Below are 23,846 nucleotides of genomic sequence, written 5' to 3'. Positions count from 1 at the left end.
ATAAAGAACAGAGTAGAAATTAATGAAATGTAAAATAGAAAATTAATAAAAATCAGTAAAACCAAAGCTAGACCTATCAAGGAAAAGAATAGATACAACTGACCAATACCAGGACTTAGGGTGGTAATATCACTACAGATTCTACAGATATTAAAAGGGCAATAAGGGAATATTCTGAGTAACATTATCCCAATTAATTTGACAAGTTAGATGAAATGGACAACTTCCTTGAAAGATATACATTACCAAAGCTCACTCAAAAAGAAATGTCTTAATAGCTCTGTTAAGCAATTGACTTTGTAGTTCAAATCCATTCCACAATGAAAGCTCTATGTCCAGATGGCATCCCTGGTGAATTTTACCAAATATTTAAGGAAGAATAGTGATAAAGTAGAGGGAATGCTTTCTAACACATTTGAAGCCAGCATTACTCTGTTACTAAAAACCTTGCAAAGACATTACAAGAAAGGAGAATTACGAGTCGGTATCCTTCATGAAGATAGATTCAAAAGGTATTAACAAAACATTAACAAATCAAATCCAACAATTTAGAAAACAATTCATCATGACCAAATGTGTTTTCTTTCAGGAATCCAATACAATTTAACATTAGAACAGTAAACAATGTATTTTACCATATTAACAAGCTAAAAATGAAAATCATATAATCATTTCCATAGATACAGATAAAGTATTGGATAAATTTCATCATCAATTCCTGATGAGAAACTTTCAAGTAACTAATAATAGAAGAGAACTCTTTCAAGCTGATAAAGGGAATGTATGAAAAATCTGTAGGCAACATCATAATTGATTATGAAACACTGAGTGTTTTCCTCTTACAATCAAGAAAGTCAAGGATGTCCACTATTACCATGTCTATTTAACATTGCACTGGAAATTCTAACTAGCACAATAAGACAAGAAAAGCAGATGACATGATTGTCCCGTGGAAAATTCAAGGGAATCCATGAAAAAAAAAAAAAAACAGCTACTAGTACTAATAAGTGAGTTTAGCAAGATTGAAGGATACAAGCTTAATATAGAGGAATCGATTTTTATTCTGTATACTTTCAACCAGATATTGAAATTTTAAATATACATTTATAATAGCATCAAAAATATGAAATCCTTAGGCATAAATTTGACAAAAGATGGGAAAAACCTATATATTAAAAACTACAGAACATTTCTGAGACAAACTAAAGGAGGCCTAAATAAATGGATTAATAAACCATGTTTATGGATCAGAAGACTAAATATTGTTAAAATACCAATTTTCCTCCAACTGATTTGTAGGTTCAAGGTGACCTTTGGTAAAAACTTGGGAGAAACTGAGTAAAATTCATATGGAACTGCAAATGACCTAAAATGGGCCAAACAATTTTGAAAATGAGTAACATGGAGGATTAACATTGCCTGATGTCAAAATGAGTTATAAAGCTACAGTAAGCAAAGCAATGTAGTATTGGAATCAAGATAGAAAAACAGATCAATGAAACAAAATAGAAAGTCCAGAAAGAGATTCACACTTATATTGATAACTGATTTCTGACAAAAGTGGAAAGGCAAATAAGTACAGAAAAGAATGCGATTTTCAACAAATAGTACTGGCTGGAACAATCAGATATTCAAATGCAAAAGAATATCTAGAAAAGAAATGCTAGAAATTAAAAACACTCTAACAGAAATGAAGAATGCTTTGATGGGCTCAACTGTAGACTGGAAATGGCCAGGAAAAGAATCAGTAAGCTTGAAGTTATGCCAGTAGAAATTTCTCAAAATAAAACACAAAGAGCAAAAAAAACCCCAAACCGCTCCAGAATAGAATGTCAAAGAACTGTGGGATATTTTCAAAAGGTACATGCATTTGGAATAGCAGGAGAAGAGAAAACAGGACAGAAAAAACTTTTGAAATAATCATCGCTGAAACTTTCTAAAAATAATGACGGAGAGAATAGCAAGAGCAAAAATGGTAAAAGTTTTTGAACAGACACTTCAAAGAAGAAATACAAATGGTAAATAAGCATATGAATAGATGTTCAACATCATTAGTCATTAGGGAAATTCAAATGAAAAGTATTAACAAGATACTACTGCAAACCCATTAGAATGGCTGAAATTAAAATATCAACTGACTATACTGTGTGTTGGTGATGATGTGGAGGGATAGTAACCATCATGTTCTCCTGTAGTGGAGATGCAAAATGGTACATTTTGGAAAACTGGAAAATAGTTTGGCAGTATCTTAAAACGTTAAACACACACACACACACACACACACACACACACACACACACTGGTCCAGCCGTTCCGTGCCTGTGTATTTCCCCAAAAGAAAATGAAACATATGTCCATACAAGTATTTGTATATGAATGTTCACAGAACCTTTATTTGTGATAACTAAAAACTAGAAACAACCCAAATGTTCATTAGCAGGTCAATGGATAAATAAACTGTGATATTCCATACAATAGAATACTACTCAGCAATATTAAGGAACAAAATATTGATGCATATTACAATATAGATTAATCTCAAAGTAATTATGCTGAGTGAAAGTATCTAGACAAATAAGAGTATATACTCTGTGATTCCATTTAAATAAAATTATATGAAATGAAAACTAATGAATTGACAGCATATCCGTGGTATATTAGTCTGCTTCATCTATCATAAGAAAATACCATGGAATGACAGGCTTAAACAGCAGAAATGTATTTTCTCACAGTCTGGAGGCTGAAAGTGTGCAATCACGGCGCCAGCATGGTTGAGTTCTAGTGAGAAGTTTCTTCCTAGCTTGCAGACAGAGCCTTCTCATTGTGTCCTCACATCATGAAGAAAGCAAGTTCTCTAGTTTCTCTTCTTATAAGGACACTAAATCATATCACAAGGGCCCTACCCTCATGAACTCATCTAAATCTAATTGGCCTCAGAAGTCCTATCTCTAAATACCATCACATTAAGTGTTACAGCTTTAATATTTGAATTTCGGGGGGACATAATTCAGTCCATAACAAATGTTTGTAGATAGTTGGGGCTGAGGGGATAGGAAAGAGAGGAAAGGATTATGAAGAGAGTAGGAGGAAAGTTTTCAGAATGGTAAATATGTTCATTATGTTGACTAGGATTCTGGTTTTATAGGTATATATATATATGTGTATATATATGGGTATACATATGTATATATATGGGTATATATATGGGTATACATATGTATATATATGTGTATATATATATCAAAACCTATCAAATTGTACTCTCTAAATGTATGCAGTCTATTATATTCAAATATTCTTCAATAAAGCTGTTTATCAAAAATGCAAATCTACTAGAAATAGAAAAAATACAATAAAACTATATAGTAAAGGACTCAAAAGAATGACAGGCACAGGACTCAGGATGAAATTTACATCTGTTTGGAGCAGGATGGAGAATGGACTAATTGGGTAGACTATAAGGTTAAATATAGATTAAGGTTAAATATAGATCAAGGTGATAACTTTTGTTTGGGGTAGTAGATTTGCACATGCCTAATTTATTATGAAAAACTAATTTAAATTGCATTGTGTTTGGACCAATATTGAGGTTGTGTCACAAGCCCGTGAATTATGATTAATCCAATTTCTGCACTTGAAGTTCATTCAAAGAAAAAATACCCAATATTTTGTTTCAAATTCTTTTTGACATTATTTGTTTAGTCACATAGAAGCAAAGCCATCCTCACAATATTATTTATCCAACTTAAAAAAAAACTTTCTCAGAGGGAGGTTTATATCAAAGAGCTTATGAGCAAGGGGAAGAAAAGTGAAGACCACTCTCTTGCATGTAAAGTATGTTAACCACATGATGGCAGCATTGAGCAAGCAGTGTTTTTCTTCCCTTTTTTTTTTTTTTTTAAAAAAAAAGATTAATGGTTTACACTGGAAGGTGAGTAAATCACTGAGATATAATTTACATAGCAGTGGGATTGGTTGGTGTCTATAGCCACTTATGTCTCTCTCTCTCATTCATATTCATGTGGAAACCATGCCCAGAGATTTTTAGTGGCTCAAATCTATAGAATTACATCTTTTTGAACAGTTATTATCAAAAATTTGTTATATCATCTAACTTGAGATGATTTGCTTTTCACAATATCTTCAAAATCATGAATTTTTTGAACAAGTTACTTTTTTATTTTTTTCTTTACCATTATATCCTCATCTGTTTTTGAGTGTATTCAGCTTGAAATGATGACAAAGCATTTACCAAAATCAAAAGGCCCTATGGAAGATGGATATTTCTCTGTGGAAAGTATTTTAAAATATCTAGTTATATGATAGTTTTCTGACCCTCATCATTCATTTACCAGGTCAACGAATATTTACCTAGAATTTATGTAACTCTGTACTAGGTACCCGGGGAAAAGGTACCTTTTAGTCAGGGTACTGACGAAATAGTCAGAAAGCAATTTGAGAGTAAATCATTGTCCTTGAAAAGTTTGCAAGCAAGATTCCCAAAAAAAATCTTTTCTTTCTCCTTGTGTGTTTAAAAGAAGCTTATTAGAATTGGCATGTTCACTAATCTAAGTGTTTTCTTCTATAGAATACACTATTTCAAGGACAGTACTGTATATTTGACAGAAGTTACCAAGGGCTCAATAAACCAAGGTGTCCTTAACATTGCTTACAAGAACAAGGTAATTTTAGGATCTCCATATACTCTTCAGGTCACTTAAGATAATTATATAGGGTAAAGGTTAGCAACCTTTGCGTGATGTGTAGGTTCCAACTTCATTAATTTTTATTTTTTATTTTTTTACATCCTATGAAGTAAGCCTGCCTGGGGACATCCTGGGGCAGTTTTCGTGGCTGTAGGAGAGGCTCAGAAGGGTGGAGAGCCAGACCCACCTTTTTCCGGCCTAGAGAACTCCTTCCAGTCTACCTCCAAGCTCCACTGTGTTCTCAGAATTTGGGGTGGAGTAGCTCAGCGAGGTTAGAGTGTGTTCCCATTCCTTTTCTGTCCCCTTGTCCCTTGATGTTGAAACAACTCTTAAATAATAGTGGGAAAGTGGTAGGCTACTCTTAGAAAATAAATCATTGAGAGACTATAGGTAGTTTGAGTAGGCAGACATTTATTCCATTAAAATATAAATTCCAGAGGCAAGAATTTTGTCTGTTTGCCTCACTTATATATTCATTTTTGTTTTTTGTTTTTTTGAGACAGAGTCTCGCTGTATTGCCCAGGCTGGAGTGCAGTGATGTGATCTTGGCTCACTGTAACCTCTGCCTCCTGGGTTCAAGTGATTCTCCTGACTCAGCTTCCTGAGTAGCTGGGAGTACAGGTGCTGGCCACCATGCCCATCTAATTTTAGTATTTTTACTAGAGATGGGGTTTCACCATGTTGGCCAGACTGGTCTCAAACTTCTAACCCCAGGTGATCTTTCAACCTCAGCCTCCTGAAGTGTTGGGATTACAGCTTCCTGAAGTGTTGACGTGAGCCACTGTGCCTGGCCCTCACTTATATATTCTAAACCCCTACTGGTAATATGGTAGACATTCAGTAAATATTTGTTGAGTAAATAAATGATTGAATTTTCAAGGGCATTGTATACACACTCAGGATGTGGACTTTGATCTATTAGCATAAAGCTTTACCTGTTTTTTTTTTTTCATGTCCAGAAAGGAAGAAGTAAATGAAAAACAAGAAACATGAATCTTTCACCTTAAATTTATGTTGGAGGATGTAATAGTACCAGATAGTCAATAAGGTAGATGCAACAATATAAAAAATTATGATTTTTAACGTAAGCCACCTTTGGTTTTTCTTTATATTTTTATTTTTATTTATTTATTTATTTATTTATTTTGAGATGGAGTCTCGCACTGTTGCCTGGGCTGGAGTGCATTGGCTTGATCTCAGCTCACTGCAACCTTTGCTTCCCGGGTTCAAGCAGTTCTCCTGCCTCAGCCTCCCGAGTAGCTGGGATTACAGGCACCTGCCACCACGCCCAGGTAATTTTTTGTATTTTTAGGGTTTTGTATTTTTAGGGTTTCACCATGTTGGCCAGGCTGGTCTCAAACTCCTGACCTCATGATTCACCTGCCTCAGCCTCCCAAAGTGCTGGGATTACAGGCATGAGCCACCGTGCCTGACCTCTTTGTATTTTTAAAAGGAGGATGTTAGAGGATATAGAAGGATCAGACATATTTTCCTTATGGCAGCCTGTTCTTCTTACTGTGTCCAGCTGCCCACTAATTTTGTCTCAGTTTCTTCATCTATAAATTAGGGTTAATAGTAGCCATTTATTCAATAAATATTTATTGAGTGCCTGTATGGTCCAGGCACTATTATTTGTACTGTGGATCAGTGAAAAAGAAAAAGACAGAAATTTCTGTCCTTTTGAGTAGCAGAGGAGGCGGTAAAAAAAAATAAATATAATAAATAAACAAATATATTTACTAGATGTTGATATGCTATCGGAAAAAGGAAGAAGTAGATCATGGTAGGAGGGATAGGATGTTGGAGGACAGGTTGTATTTTTATCTGACCGCCTCCCAACATATTGTTATAAAAAATTCAAACATACAGGAAAACTAAAAGACTGGTACAATGAACACTCATATGCCTTTAAACTAGATTCTGTAGTTGTTAACATTATGCTATATTTGTTTTGTCACATACCTATCCATTTGTTCCTTCACCCGTCCATTTTATTTTTGAAGCATTTAAAGGTAAGAACACTTAATATACCCCTAAAACTTTAGTGTATACATCATTAAGATTCATTATTTATGTTATGTGAAATTTACATGCATTGAAATGTACACATCTTATATGTATTATTCCATAAGTTTTGAAAAATGCAAACTCTCATGTAATCTAAACCCCTATCATATTATGGAACATTTTTGTCAACTGAGTTTCTTCATGCCCCTTCCCAGACAGTTGCTATCTCTTTCATCCTCACACTCAGGTAGCCACTGTTCTGATTTTTTTTGTATACATATTCCATTTCAATATCTTACTTTGTAAAGTGGCTGTTTAAAATGTTTAAAATGTTATTTTAAAATGTTATTTATTTAAAATATTATTTATTTTTAATGATTTAACTTTGAGTGCTTTTTTTTATATATCTGGTTACAAGTTCTTTAACTGATAGGTGTTTTGCAAATATTTTCTCCCAGTCTTTGGCTTACCTGTACATTTTCTTAATGGTGCCTTTTGATGAGCATAAGATTTTAATTTTTCTTAAGTTTAATTGGTGGTATTTTTATTTTATGCTTTATGTGTTTTGTGTTATTTTTAAGAAACCTTTTCTTACACCCAGCATACAATGATATTCTTCTAAATTTTCACCTAGAAACTATATAATTTTAACTTTTATGTTTAGATTTCTAATTGATTTCTAGTTAATTTTTCTGTGTAGTATGAAATAGTCATCATAGTGAGTTTTGCCACCCCACCCCCTACAATATAGCTGCCTAGCTGTTCAAGTACTATTTGTTGAAAACACTTTGCTTTCGCATTGAATTACTATGGCATTTTTGTGGCATTCACATTCTATAAGTGTGACTCTAAAGCTGGGCTCTCTTTTCTTGTTCCATTGATCTATTTGTCTGTTCTTATGCCTGTATCACACTGTCTAGATTACTGTAGCTTTGTAGCAAGTCTTGAAGTCAGATATTGTAAATCTTCTAACTCTGTTTTCAAGATTGCTTTGGATATTCTAAGTCCTTTAAATCTTCATATACATTTAAGAATCTAACAAAAAACGACATAGGATTATGATTGAGATGATTGCAATGACTCTATAAATCAGTTTGGGAATTGACATCTTACCATCATTGAGTCTTCCAATCTATGAACATGGTATGCCTTTTATTTATTTATGTCATTTGTCAGCAGTCTTTTGTAGTTCTTATTATAGCTGTTATTCTCAAATTTTAAACAATTTACTCCTAAGCATTTTATGATTTGTCAGCTATTGTAAAGAGTATTTATAAAATTTCATTTTTCTGATAGTTACTACTTGTATCAGGAATTCAATTGTTTTCTTATATTGACTTTGTAATCTTGCTTAATTCACTTTATTAGTTCTATTAATTGTTTTATAAATTTTTAAGCATGCTCTGCATAAACAACTATGCCATCTGTGATCAGAGAATTTTACTTATTCTATTCTGATCTCTATGCCTCTTTATTTTTTTGTTATCTTATTACACCCACTAGGCCTTCCAACAAAGCATTAACTAGAAATTGTGGGAGTGGACCTTATTCAGATCTTGAGGAAAAAGGTTCAGTATTTCACTATTAAGTAGGATGTTAATTGTAAAGTTTTTTATAAATGCCTGTATCAGATTGAGGACTTAAAGATTTGCTTCTCCTCTGGTGAACCACAGGTACAATCTCTGGTAAGTTATCTTATCCTTAGATGAGCTTCTTGGGGTTTGTTTCCTGTGTGTTTGTTCAGGGGTCATTCAGAGATACAGAATTTGTATACAATGTATGGGACTCCTTTCTGTGGCTTTCTCCTTTCCTGGATATATCGCTTCAATTTTCAACTACGGTGTTAGCCCCAAACTTCATCTTTTGATCTCTTAAGCAAGTAGGACTGAATATTTCTATCCAAATTCTAGCTGTCCTGTGGCTAGAAAAGCTTTTAAAGTGGAGAACTCTTTCAGTGATTTTTTTTTCTTTAAGCTATCTACTTTCCTCTACATCTGTTTGTTTTTAGTGACTTTCCATTTTTTTCAGATAGTTGTTTTTGTATTTTTTCAAACGATTTTACTGAAGTTTGCAGTTGTTTTCTGTAAGAAGTTTAGTCCAATATAAGCTACTTCACAATCACTAGAAACTGAACCTACATTTTTAAATAGTGTGGTCAGAATTGTCCTCACTGATGTTAATCAAGTTTAGCCTAAAGCTGCCTCCTTACGTATTTAAGATTAGCCTAAAAGTTTTTCTGTATATTGTGAACTATAACAAGTAGAGGTGTAAACCAATCGTGGCCCACACCTGTGCCAATCACTGAGTTTTGGCCAATCAAGTGTAGCCAGCTGCTCCAACCATGTTCAAATAAGGCAAACACTGAGCTGTAACCAATCCAGTTGTTTCTGTACCTCACTTCTGATTTCTGTGTGTTGTGTCCCTTTTTTTGTCTACAAATCTTCTTCTACCACGTGGCTGTTCTGGAGTCTCTCTGAATCTGCTGTGATTCTGGGGGGCTGCCCAATTCGTTAATTGTTCATTGCTCAATTAAACATCTTTAAATTTAATTTGGCTGAAGTTTTTCTTTTAACAGTGAGAATGTGGTATTTAAGAAAACATTTGAAAGAAGGGAGGGATTTAGCCTAGGTGACAGTTCTTTTTTAGGAAAGCCTTCCAGGCAGATAGAAAGCTGTAGCTAAGGTGGCAAAATGCCTCATGTTTTCAAGGAACATCAAGGGGACCAGCTTGATGCTCACAGATTGAGAGAAGACGAGAGTAACCAGTGATGGGATTAGACACATAGCTATGGTTTTGGTGCAGTAAAAATCATGTAGAGCCTTGTTTGCAATTTTTAAGGTAATAACATTGCAGGGTTTGGAGAAAAGCAATGTGATCAAATATGTACTTCAAAGGTATAACTCTATTGCTGTTTTGTGAATAAATTGTATGGTTGCACATATAGAAGAAGGAAACTAATTAGGAGGCTGTTTCAAGAATTGACAGGAAGAATAATGTTCACTCAAAGTAGAGTAGTATCATGAACATGGTGAGACTGATAAAGTGCTAGATATATTATTATGAAGAAAGTCAACAGATTTTCCAATGGTTTGGATGTTAGGTGTGAGAGAAAGAGGGATATTTAAGATGACTCCAGGTTTTCTTGGCAAGTAGCACAGAAGGATGGGTTTCCCATTATGAACCCTGAAAATTTGAGACAAATGTCAGTTTATTTTGCCAAGGTTGAAGACATGCACCCATTAGACAGTCTCAGAGTCCTGAAAACATGTGCCCAAGGTAGTTGGGCCACAGCTTGGTTTCATACATTTTAGGGAGTCATGAGACATCAATCAACATATGTAAGAAGTACACTGGTTCCATCCAGAAAGGCAGGGACAACTTGAAGCAGGGGAGGAGTCTTCCAGGTCACAGGTAGGTGAGAGACAAATGGTTGTATTCTTTTGAGTTTCTGATAAGCCTTTCCAAAAGAGGCAATCAGAACATTCCTCTATCTCAGTGAGCAGAAGGATGACTTTGAATAGAATGGGAGGCAGATTTGCTCTGAGCAGTTCCCAGCTTGAATTTTCCCTTTAGCTTAGTGATTTTGGGGGCCCAAGATTTTTTTTTTTCACACCATCAACTGAGATGGAGTAGTTATAAGTGAATCAGTTTAAGACAGACTGTGTCCTAAAAGGCTCACATTCATAAATGATAGAGATAATTAAACAACTAATATCATTAACTGAACTAGTGTGCTAAGTATTTTTTATAGCAGTTCCATGGGAAAGCAGAGGAAAAAAATATTGTTTCAATTTGTGATCATTTCAACAGGGGGCAATTGATCAATGCATTGAAGAATGAATAGGATGTGAAAAAAACTGAGAAGAAAGGATTAGTAGTGAAAAAAATCATCATGAGCAATAGCAATGCAGAAGTTAATGCTAAGGGCTTGGGGAAAGGACATGGTTTGGTGTGACTAGAGTGGAGGGCATGTGATGATGATGGTTGGTAAAGGTATGGAACACACAGAAAAGAGACTATAGGAAAAATAAGCTAAAGGACACAATGTTTACTATACGGATGAGCTTGCACTTATCCAACAGATGTGGGGGAAGTGGAAGGTGGTATTTTTAAACAGTAATGTTGTAAAAATCTATAGGTGGAAAATAAGCCAGTAATTTGTTTGTTCCTTTTTTTTTCTGTTCATTGTCCAAAGGCAATTAAGCATATTATAAATACATCGCAAAAATATATATTCAGTGGCCAGGCTCAGTGGCTCATGCCTGTAATCCCAGCACTTTGGGAGGTCGAGGTGGTGGATCACGAGGTCAGGAGTTTGAGACCAGCCTGGCCAATATGGTGAAACCCCATCTGTACTAAAAATACAAAAATTAACCAGGCATGGTGGCACATGCCTGTAGTCCCAGCTACTCGGGAGGCTGAGGCAGAAGAATCTACTGAACCCAGGAGGCGGAGGTTGCAGTGACCTGAGATCATACCACTGCACTCCAGCCTGGGGAACAGAGTGAGACTCTGTCTCAAAAAAAAAAAAAAAAACCCGTACAAAACATATATTCATTCAATATAGTAAATCTACAGTGTCCTAAAGGCATTATCTGAGCTGTTTTATTACAGTGGTTCAGATTTTGATTTGATGACTTCTGTTTTTCCTAGCATGATTTAATGACTTCTCATAACTTTAAATAGAAGGGGGGAAAACACAAAGTGAATAAAAGCAGTTTTATCATTCATTTGGGTAAGATATTAAATGGTTTGTTGTTTACCAATGTATCCTGTGAATCAAACATGTTGTATAACTGCTGTGAGAAAATTGATGCTATTAAGTCTCACGATGTTTTTTCTGTTCAAGTTATGTGCCCCAAGGGTGAGATTTTGGGAGACTTTTAGTAACAGTCAGTCACAAACAGGAAATGTATTTATTTCTCTTACTCATATAACAAAAGGAAGTAGGATTACCTGTAATCCTAAATGTAAAATGTTTGATGCTTTTTTGCATGTGCTTAGACAAGTATTACTTAATCTAGGAATAGTGTTATATTTGGAGCCCTAGGAGAAACAATACATTTCTTGGGATATTTTAGAGTTATCAAATGTCTTATTAGGAGTTGGGAGGGAGGCCTCTGTGATTTTAATTTTTAATGGTATTTAAAATGATTAATATTTATTATGACTTCTGTATGATACAAAAGGAAAAACTGATCTTAGAACAAAAAGATATGGATTTAAATTCTGGATTCTTAGTAGTGATTTGAGATTGACTCTAACTCCTTGAACTTGTCTTTAAAATGGGCATGATCATACCTTTTCTACTTTTATCCCCAGTAACTATGAAGATTAAAAGGAAATTGATGTAAAGGTAATATAATCATTGTAAAGCACTTTTTAAATGTAGATAGAGTAGTTCAGATTATTGCTATATACTGTATACTACATAGTAATAGGTAGATCTCTCCTGGAAAAAGATATATGTTAGATTTAATACACTGCTGAGATAGCAGAGTTACATAAAAATGATAAATGAATTGGTTTTCTGGATTTTTATGATCTTCACTTTTTTCATCTACTCATATGGAGCTCTTTTCCTTTTAGATTCAGGTTTTATGAATCTGCTATACATTTTGTATGTCCATTCATCTGTCTTTTAAACTACTAATACTTAAATATTTAAGACAAACCAAAATGGTGATCTGAATTATGATCTGAGTTGAAGTTGGCATATGCAAGAGGACAGATCTGTAACCACCAGTCTCTAGTTCTGGCTTCCAGATTTTCAGATGCTTACATTTCTTCTCAAGTATTTCAGCTGGTGTGTGAACTGAAATATTTGTTACAGCTTTAATGTTATTTTCAGTGAATGGGAGCACAAAAAATGGTAGATGGCAAAATACAGTGTAATTGAGGCTTATTGTTTGGAGAATGGTTCTTAAAATCTACAAAGAGTCCTTGTTGAGTTCTTTTTAATCAGTAGCCCAGCCCATGCTTATATTAGCCAGTTTTGAACTTAGAAATAAACTAATTTGAGTCCTAGCTAAAAATAGATACTCCAAATATAGTTGTTTTTCTTTTCATCTATAAAGCTTTTCATTTCATTGTAAAAAATATCCATGTCATGAAGCTTCCGCGTGAGTGGTAGGTGATTTAAAAATGACTTATCATCATCATCACCTAGATTTTTTTAAAAAAAGAACCAGTATTTTTACCCTCATGTAATAAGTTAAATATGTATTCTTTTAAAAGTTTGACTAGAATCTATATGATGATCTCCAAGCTATAGAGAAAATAGATGGAGGCCCTGCTAAAACATTCTAGACTGAATGCAGTTATTAAAAGTGAAAAACTATTGAATGGAGAGACTTTCCAAAGACTCAGTTTCTATGTGAATATGATTCAAATGAATACTTTTATATATTTCAAGGACTTTTGTAATCTAATCATGGTTAATTAGCTTGACTTAAAGTAAGGTAGCAGTAGCACACTTTTAGAATACAAAAGATATAAAACCCAAGGCATAGCTTTCTGAAAAGTTTGAACTTGGACTTTTATAATGTTTTAAAGAATTATGTCTAAATCGCATTATATAATGGCCGAATAAACTTTTACATAGAAAATATACTTTTAGTATATTAGGCACATGGGTTAATTGTTAGGTTAGTGATAATTTAAACTACTCTGCATAGAGTAATAGGAGCCTATTTTATATTTCTATACTTACTTTTAAAAAATGAGATGATTGGCATCCCATATTTCATTTGATTACTTTATTACTCAGGTTGTGTTCTTTTTCTTCCATATAGCAAATCATAGTAATATTTTTTATTTCACTGTGACAATGCTTTAGAGAAAAGATGTGTGTGTGTGCATGTGTGTTTTATATTAGATTTTTTGTTATGTCATTTAAGAGGAAGCTAAGAACTCATGATGTTATGACTATTCTTAACAGTAACAAACCCCTTTTAATCTCCAATATTCGAAGTATTTAATAGAAGCCTATTAGGAGAACTGTCTTGTGTCATAGAAATGTGGATTCAAACCCTGTAAATATACAGACTTACTGAAACAAAGACATGACACCTGGATATTACCAGATCTCATTGGTATTGTTTAATTCACAATTTTTTTTCTTTCACCGGTCCAGCCACTTTTAGCTCTGGAATAGCATATACTCCAACTGCAGTTCATTACAGCCATCAGTCAAGAGCACTTTGGCTTACTATTTTGGTGGCAAATAATAATAATAATAATGACTTTACACCTTTTTTAGAGCCGAATTATAAGTGATGTGGCTTTAGATTCTCAGATTTCATTTTTCAGGCTACCAAATAAATAACAATTTTAAAATTAGACAAATTTTATTTATTTTTCAGACCACGTTGATGAGCGAACAATATGCAATGGAATTGCCCCAGAAAAAGATGTAGATGGATTTCATATTATCAATATTGGAAGATTGTGCCTTGATCAGCATTCTCTCATACCTGCCACTGCCAGTGCTGTTTGGGAAATAATAAAAAGAACAGGTTGGTAATTTGTGGTCTGCAGGACATGGATGCTAGGTGCTGAGCTGAGCCTTTGTGCACTGAGACTTGATGGGACCACCTCAGTCCTATAGAGTGACAGAAAATCATAATCCATAAAACGTCAGTGTACAGAGAGATATAAAATTGTAGAAGTCAAAACATAATACAATCCTGGCTAACACAGTAAAACCCTGTCTCTACTAAAAATACAAAAAATTAGCCAGGTGTGGTGGCGGGCACCTGTAGTCCCAGCTACCTGGGAGGCTGAGGAAGGAGAATGGCATGAACCTGGGAGGCGGAGCTTGCAGTGAGCCGAGATCATGCCACTGCACTTCAGCCTGGGGGACAGAGCAAGACTCTGTCTCAAAAACAAAACAAAACAAACAAAACAAACAGAAAAAAAAATCCAAAATAAAATGAAACGAAGAGCATTAGCCAGATTATAGATAACTGCAGTTGCAACTTATAGGAAGTGAATTTTCCACACAGTAGTGGTATATGTCTGCCTTTAAAATGTAAACTTCATGCATTTTGATGAAAACTTTTCTAAAATATATTTTTCTGTACCTTTAAAAATATGTTCTGATCACATAGTTATCATTTCTATTGGCTTGGGTTTTAATTTTAAACATTTACCCTTGTACTGTACTGGATACGGTAATGCTCTCACAGACTCTTATAAAAGAAGTTTTCTTTCTGAGAAAGTTGTCTTTCTGAGAAAGAAAAACTTCCAAGGGAAAACAGATCCTAGAATCATACTCCTACACTGTGAGTACTGGAAAATCCTTAGTTCTAACTTCTTTGCTTTACTTATGAAGAAACTGAGTCCAAAAAAAGTAGAAGGTTCTACAGGCTTTATTTTTTTACATCTTTCTAAGTCTGTAAGTTTAGTGCTTCTTTCCTATGGAGTAAAATGCATGAGCTTTGTGGAAAATGCCTCTTTTCTTACTTGTTTTGTTCCAGCGTTGCTCAAAATTTGATTGCCAATTAAGTTCGACATCGTTGTACTTTGCTTATTTTATAATTAGCAGTTAATATATGTTAAAACTCTACTCTTCTAACTCTTAATGTGACTCTCAATGTTTAAAAGCAACTTAATGTCAACTTAAGAATGTCTATGGTTTTTAATGAGTACATAATCAGAGAAGAAGTGACAAATCAAAGAAGCATAAAATGAATTATTTATAAATAATGAATGTGCTCATATTATAGATAAGCCACATAATAATTCAGATTTAATTAGAAATTTTTAAAAGAATGTTTCAGTTGGCTGTACAAATGTTTAATTTACTTCTTGTTGTCAATTCTGCATTTAAACCGAACTCTGTATTTTAAGGAATTCAAACATTTGGAAAAAATGTGGTTGTGGCTGGAAGATCCAAGAACGTAGGGATGCCTATTGCCATGCTTTTACACACTGATGGAGAGCATGAACGGCCAGGAGGTAGGTAGAACCTTGCAGATTCTACACTCTCTCGCAGTGTTCTTACTTCTTACATCATCAAATAAACACTTTTGATAATGCAGCTTATTATATTTGTGGGTTTATGCAGTTCAAAGTCTCCTTTATTCCTCATTTAGTGATGTGAGAGTCTTGAAAGTGACTGTAGGAATTACTGAAAATATGTGGCCATTTTCTCTATTTTTTTTTTTTTTTGGCTATATGCACTTTGTTTAAATAATTAACGATCAGACATTAAGAAAGGTGCAAAGCTACTAGATACAAAAGATTCACATGCCCTCAGGAAATAGAAAACAAGACATCTCTTGGATGTAGAATTCCTATAGTGGCAAGGTCTTAGCACTTTAGAAATCAGCTAGTTAGTTTATTTTACAGACAAGAAAGCTGAGGCTTAGAGTTGTTATCTGATTATATAGGTTAAACAAATAGTCATTGTCCTATGAGTAGTAGTGACACTCCAAGTCACTGACAAAGCCCAGGAAGATGTGTTAGCCTTAGAGAACATGCAGCCATTCCAGGTGTTGGTCATCTGAAGATCATCCCAAGACCTTGGTTTCTTCAGCAGTCTAATAGCTAGATACAGAATAGCTTCCCAGAAATTTGCAGGGGTCTGTCCCACAGACCCTGACCCAACGATGGATGAATAAAGTACACTGACACACAGATATTCTGCTTTACCAGTCCAGCTGAGCATCTGGGCCGCTTACAGACTCCACGCACAGTGCTGTAAACAGTTGCGACTATGGTCTCAATCAGTCAGCAAGACTTACATTTATTCAGCAAAGATTAATTGACAAAGGCTTGGGTCAACACCACTAGAGTGTAATTGACATTGTGGACTTCCCAAGTAGAAAGCAATTAAGCGCCCATGGTAGATCAAAGGTTAGTCTTAGGACCACACGAGTAAACAAGCTAGTTAGGTAAACTCTCCACATTCCTTTGTTTCTACTCTAGTTTATTTAACTAAAGATAAGGGGACTAGGCTGCCTTCAGACTGATTTATTACTGAAGTTATGCAAACCCTCAGACCTTCCAACAAGGTTTGTGGCTATTAAAACTAAAATTTTTCCCACCAGCCTGACTGAACCACCACAGAAATGGAAATGGAGATGGAATGAAAAGGAAATACAGCAAAGGGGTGATGGGGCATTGTTCGTGGTTGTCTGAGCCAGTGCTGTGGGAGGAGGGCACAAGGGTTATTCAGCTTATCACTGTCTGCTAAATTCTGCATCTTGTTCTAATCTAGGTAAAACACCAAGTTTTCATGTTCTTAATAGAAGTAGTTATTGGTTTATCTATGTGTTAGAGACGTTTTGTACTTTCTTTACCATTTATTACTTCTAATCTTTCTCCCCCTAATTTTTGATACAGTACTTCATTGGTTTCTCTAATTCCAAAGAAGAGGATGGGCTACTTTTCTGCTTGCTTTCTAATATTTAACCAGAATGATAGACACCTATGTGCTCATCATGTACAGCACACGCACACATGCACACATGCATGCACACACACAGCATATATATAGAGATTTCTTATTATTAACCTTGTTGAATTCGAGTTTCCTGATCTCAAACTTTCAATAATACTTGTTTTAGGATCTTGATTGACATGATACTTATGACATAATTTTTAAAACACAAAGCTCTGTGGAAAAATAATCCCAGTATTAACTTATCTAAAATGATGAATGATGACACTTTTGAATAATATTTTCCCTTTCTATGCCTAAAGAATTAAATATTGCCAGAAATCAATACATATATATGTGAATCACAGTAAATTAAGACTTGATAATGACTCCAGATAACTTTAAAAAGCCTTAGTTTTGAAGAGCTCTTAGCCCAAATCCAGTGGTATGACAGTTTTCATGGTACCCATCTCCAAAGTTGCATTCCTAGTTTCACTGTTCACTTCTAGCTTAGTCTATTGCTGCTTATCTCTTTCTCTCTCTCTCTGTAAATAAAGATAGTGATTCTTATTTGCCTTTATGTAATAATTTCTGTGTCTTACCTAAGCAAGGTGTATTAGTCTGTTCTTGCATTGCTGTAAAGAAATACCTAAGACTGGGTAATTTCTAAAGAAAAGAGGCTTAATTTGCTCACAGTTCTGCGGGCTGTACTAGAAGCATGGAGGCATCTCCTAGGCCTTTACGAAGGCCTCAGGAAATGTATAATTGTGGCAGAAGGCAAAGGGGGAGCCAGCATTTCTCATGGCTGGAGCAGGAAGAAGAGAGGGGGGAGGTGCCATACAATTTTAAACAACCAGATATCATGAGAACTCACTGTTGCAACAATAGCACCAAGGGAGATGGTGTTAAATCATGAGAAAGTGCTCCCATGATCCAGTTACCTCCCACCAGGCCCCACCTCCAACACTGGGGATTACAATTGAAAGTGAGATTTAGGTGAGATTCCTGTTCCAGCCATATCACAAGATAAAACAATCAGTAATGTTTACCTAAGTATACTATTTCTTCTTGGAAAATTTTGACCAAGAGCCAATTTGCAGTTTTTTTTTTCATTTGCAATGTTGTTTTTATCTGTAACATAACGAGCAACAGTGTATTGCTCCGTGATTTGCTCAGTACTTTCTCTTAAACCATCCTCATTAATTCTCAGTAATCCTAGCATATATTAATGTTATTCCCATTTTACAGCTAAAGGAAATGAGCTTTAGAGACTTCAGAGGACTCATCTAAGGCCATGCAAGGAAACAGGCATTCTGGGGAGCTGGGTTCTGACTTTGTGGTTAAGAGGATAGACATGGAGTCAGGCCCCCTCCATTACCAAGCCCTGTGATCTCGGGCAAGTCATTTAATCTGTGTAGGCCTCCGCTTTCCTCATCTCTAAAATGTCAATAATATTAATATCTCCTCAACTTGGTTATTGTGAAAAGTAAATGAAATATTAATGTAAATCACTAATTACTGTGCCTAACATATAGTAAGTTAAGTAAGCTATTGGTGCATGTAGCTGTGGCATTATTACACTTAAGTCAATAATAATCTGTAGCCATTCTAACTATCATGTGTGAAGTAACATGATCTGAGATTAATGATGTGATTTTTACCTTTATTTGGATTTTATTTTCTTCTGGTGGATTTTGTTTTTGCATTTTTTGGATCATATCTGATCTTTTCTGTAAAAATTTGAATAAACTCAGAATTTATAAAAGTTTATAAAGTATTTGATTAGAAATAGGACATCATAATTCTCCAAATAGTACTTTACAATATATTTTTAATAGGTATCAATATATTGCATGCTAATTTCTTGATAAATTTCAATCTTGAATTATATATTTGTCTATAAAATGCCTATCAAAATTTATTTACCTCTTTTATATGCAATTTTAAACTAGGTTATCCTGTGAATTAAACATTTTAATTTATTTTTTATCATGTATGATTTATTTATAGATGCATACATATGCAGTAAAAGCAGTAAAGGAAGCATGAGAAAGATAAACACAAATTGATGGTGGCAGTGACCTCTGGGGAAAGAATTATAGGATAAAAACAAAAACATATATACTTTAAAAAGTATTATACTTCGTGTTATGAAATATTCTCATTTGAATGCATGTTAAAATGGAATAAAAGTAGAATAAGTTATAATACTGGTTACTTAGAAACCAGATAATTAAACTTACCTTTATTATAGTGGTACCTGGGTGCCGTTAGAATTACAGTAACTAAAAGGTAACAAATTATACTAAAAATGATATTGGAAGATTTGCAACATGGGTGGTTTTTAGTCTCATGCATATTTAAGAGGAGTATGATGACATGTATTATTAATATAATGAATCATTGAGAGCTGCTTACTGAAGGTTTGGAGTCTGTGGGAAAGTTAATATTTCAAACATGCGTGTCTGTTAGGGCAATAATTATGGGCAGTGACTCCATGTGCATTGTTAGCTAATGAAGATAATGAAGGAGGACTAACTCGGCAAATGCATATCTATAGAACTTGTTCTAATGACACTCAATGTTGAGCATTCAGCTCATGCCGTGTATTTATTTCTTTTCCAGAAGACATGCAGAACCCTAGTGATTCATTTTTGTCTTAAAGCCAAAGATAATTGTACTAGAAGAAAAATGACCATACTGTAATTTAGCTTGATTGATATGTGTCTACCTATGGCTAGCTTTTAGTTTTGTTATTAAGGACATGGATCCTAGCTGTTTCTTGAGTATTTTTTTTTTAATTCCCCAAGGGCTTGAAATATTTAGAGGAATGAGAATGTGCTAAAATCTTAAAGTAAAGGGATAGTGCTGACACTCAATACAACAAGGAAGCAAGGAAGGAGTTACCTTCTGGTGAGAACAGACCATCACAGAAGGCTTTGCAGAGGATGTAGCACTTTAGCTGCTATGTAGTTTATAAAGAGTAGGTGAGAGATGGTTCCTGTCCTCCCAGAGCTATAGTCTTGGTGGTGGTGATGGGGGAACAAGGGGATATGATATACAAGTATGGGTAATTTAAATTTTAAATAGTCAGTGGCACAAAATAAAATTTGGCATCCCTAAATAAACATTCTATGTGCTTCTCAAAACTCATGGCTAATTGAGGTGACATGAAGAGAATGAGCTCCACTAATTATTAGAATGTTTGAGTACCATTGTGACCACCTGTAGATCATTGTATATTTGTAACCAAACACGAGTCCAGATGCTCTCTGCTTGTGTAGTCCAACAAGAGCAAGGCCTGGTAGAAAGACAGTAACTTTATTAACCAAAACTAGTAAAAAAAAAAAAAAAAAAGGGAAACAGCCAGATTTCTATCCAAAGTAACTCCTTTGATTTGGGGCAGGGTGGTGGTGGAAGGCAGAGGTTTAAAAAGGGAAAACTTGATAAAGAAGGCATGTAAGAATTGGGTGGAGTAAATGTCTGTGTGTCTTGTTCTGGTGGCTAACTTGGGTCGCAGTCCAGCTGGAGTGTGGGCTGATGTCATCTCAACAACGGCTGGGTTGTTAACCAGGGGCCTTGAAGTAATCTCTGGAATTTTGTGGCTGGGTCTTCAGACTTAGTCTGTCTGTCTCAAGATTAGCTCCTGGAACTTCTAAGAAGGCACATAATTAGATACTAGCATACGGTTAGATAGATATGAAGGGAGTATATACTGTGAGAAAGGGAGAGATGTGGAGTCTTTTTTAAGGCTAAAGAAAGTCTTCTGTAATTTGCCTCAAGGTTGTATCCTGAAACCCAAGAGAAAGAAAAAAAAAGTTGAAAATGCATTTTGAAGTTAAGCTGCCCAGTTACATTTTTTTTTTTACTTATTTGTATGTAGTCATCTACCAGTTTCACTTTCTTTCAGAATGAAAACTGAATACCATTGGTTTTAGCATAGTGTCTTTATTTTTAGATTTACAATGAGGAAGTAAAGTTTCCAATTTCTCTAAAACATTTATTTTTCCTTCAAGATTACAAATTGTCATAATGACTAAGGCATTATGGTTACTAACTGTCATAAGAGGATATAGAATCAGATTTTATTTCATATTCTTTTATTTTAATTTTGAATTTTTACTTTTGAGACAGGGCCTCACGCTGTCACCCAGACTGGAGTTTAGTGGCATGATCACGGCTCACCGCAGCCTCAACTTCCTGGACACAGGTGATCCTCCTGTTGGGAGCACGGTTGTTGGGACCACAGGCACACACCACCACACCCAGATAATTTTTTGTATTTTTCGTAGAGATGGGGGTCTCCTTATGTTGCCCAGGCTGGTCTCGAACTCCTGAGCTCAAGCAATCTGCCTGCCTCCACCTCTCAAAATGTTGAGATTACAGACGTGAGCCACTGCACCCAGCCTCATATGCTTAGAGTAAGTTTCTCTTGGCATACTTTTATTTCTAAGTAGGACATCTCTTCTAATTAGGTGAGATTTCCCTAATCAGCCACAACATGGAGTTGTATGCCGCTCCTTTGACTAAAAGGTTCTGGCATCATTGGAGTAATATTGATGCTGGCTGATTTTTAAAGAGTATTTTGACAGGGCCAGCAACCAGCTGGTTTTGCTTAGAGTCCAGTGGGTCTGGTGTTTTTCTTGATTTCATTCAGCCAATACTCATCTAGTACTTATTATCTGGGAAACACTGTGGGATACTACTGCATCCCACAGAAAAAGACTTAGTCCTGTCTCTCCAAAAGTTGACAGTCTGAATCATCAGGATTCATCTTTGCAGTGGGTGTTTTCCGAAGGCACTGCCTCTGCATTGGCATTCAGTTTTCACACTCAAGCTGTGCTGCTGCAGCAACTTACTGTATCTCAGGTAGTTTTTCTTCAAGAGGCACCCTATCTAAATGGAAAATGACAATAATTTTTGCCAGTTGAATGCCTTCCCTTTGTGAGAATTAACCCCAGTTGTGAAAAAGAACTTTTTTTTTTTTTTTGCCAGCCTGGAAGTTTTATCTCCCACCTACAGGACATAATAACACAGTAGTGGATGCTTGAGGCAGTGCAACGTGATGTGAGTGGTATGTGTGATTAAGCTCAGCCTGGTGGCAGGTTGAGCCAAGCTCTTTTAGGTTTCAAAGAGAGGAGCCAAATAGGAACGCCTAGGAATGCAGGAGTCATGCAAAGTGATCACACCACTGAGACTGACACTCTTAGTCTTATTGGCAGTGGAGTGGCTTGGGATGTTTGCTGCCTCTGGGGAAGGAACCATTGTCTAACTGGGGCAGGGGATGGCAGGTATTTAGTCTCTGCCACTCTCATCCCACTACCCCCAGCTTAGAAGGAAAAGATGTTGGGGATATTATGTTTTGTGATGTCTCTACATTGATTAGACTTTACTGAATTACATATTTGAATTTGGGTAGTGGAAGACTGTAGAAAAGAGCAAATGATAGTTCTATTCTCATTTTCTAAATTGAATAATAGGAGCACTGTTTCATTTTCAGTGTCTTCTAAATTCAGTGTCTTCTAAATTTCAGTGTCTTCTAAATACTAAATTTCATTTTCAGTGTCTTCTAAATTCAGCCATTTAGTATCTGCACAGCACTGCACTTGGAAATTATATATTATTATCAGACAACTGGGACTATCACACTGTTGAAAAGAACAGTAAAGCTTATTTTAAATGGAGAGTGAAGTCCGAATCTTTTTCTTTCAATTCCTCTCTTTCTCCATGACCTCATAGTGTTGTAGGACATTTTTCTAAGTTCAGCTAAAAGCCGAGTTCTTGTCATACAACCAGGAAAAATTAGGTTTGTGGACACATAAAAGGGTGAGAAAAATGGAATTTATTGGGTGAAAAGGAAAAACTCAGTAAAGTGAGAAGGATTCCGGTTAACAGGCCCAAATCTCACCAACTGAATCCCAGATTACCACCCAGGAACAGGAAAGGCCAGGCTCCTACCAATGGCAAATGGCATGAATTTCCATGGCTCCAACCCATTCTCTCAGAGCGCCACCCAGTCAGAAGTTCTCTAAGGAGCCCTTTTTGCTTGGCTGTCTCATTTCGCCCTCTAAAGAAGTACATCTAACTGCCATTAGAATAAGGATTGTGATAAGGACAAAGGCCAATCTTAACTGCTTGCTGCTGACAGGGGGTGCTGTTTTGGGGAAATGTCAGTCCAGTCTCCCTCAGAAGCCTATCTAAGGGTCCCCAGCAGAAGGGGTCATTGTCTGAGGCTCCAGTTGCTTGACCATTTGGAGTATGATGGCCTGCAGGTGAGAAGAGACAAACTGGATTATTAGAAAACATGTATCAAAACAAAACAAGTTGGGGCAAGGACAGCTCAAAAATCCTAGACCTTTTACCAGTTTGCACAGGGAGAGTGAGGCCAAAAGCCTGACTGGTTAAAAAACAAAAAACAAAACAAAACAAGAAAAACGTTTAAGTTCTGGGATACATGTGCAGAACGTGCAGGTTTGTTACATAGGTATACATGTGCCATGGTGGTTTGCTGCACCCATCAACCTGTCATCTACTGTAGGTATTTCTCCTAATGTTATCCCTCCCCTTGCTCCCCACCACCCAACAGGCCCAGGTGTGTGTGATGTTCCCCTCCCTGTGTCCATGTGTTCTCATTGTTCAACTCCCACTTATGAATGGGAACATGTGGTGTTTGGTTTTCCGTTCCTGTGTTAGTTTGCTGACAATGATGGTTTCTAGCTTCATCCATGTCCCTGCAAAGAGCATGA

The 23,846-nt window shown here is 35.5% G+C and overlaps 1 protein-coding gene across 8 annotated transcripts in view; it reads left to right on the top strand.

Annotated features, from left to right (window-relative positions):
* MTHFD2L (methylenetetrahydrofolate dehydrogenase (NADP+ dependent) 2 like) overlaps positions 1-23,846 on the top strand; it is a 146,002-nt gene that overhangs the window by 28,581 nt on the left and 93,575 nt on the right. For all 8 annotated transcript variants that reach the window (XM_003832325.6, XM_034958667.2, XM_063603556.1 and 5 more), the window contains 2 exons: positions 14,078-14,230; positions 15,567-15,674. In XM_003832325.6, the coding sequence (XP_003832373.2) occupies positions 14,078-14,230; positions 15,567-15,674 (261 nt within the window). The remainder of the gene's footprint in view (positions 1-14,077; positions 14,231-15,566; positions 15,675-23,846) is intronic.

Source organism: Pan paniscus, chromosome 3, assembly GCF_029289425.2.
Source record: "Pan paniscus chromosome 3, NHGRI_mPanPan1-v2.0_pri, whole genome shotgun sequence".
In the NCBI taxonomy this organism is placed as follows: domain Eukaryota; kingdom Metazoa; phylum Chordata; class Mammalia; order Primates; family Hominidae; genus Pan; species Pan paniscus.
Note: the sequence above shows the minus strand (reverse complement) of the source record. Positions and strands in the feature narration are given on the sequence as shown.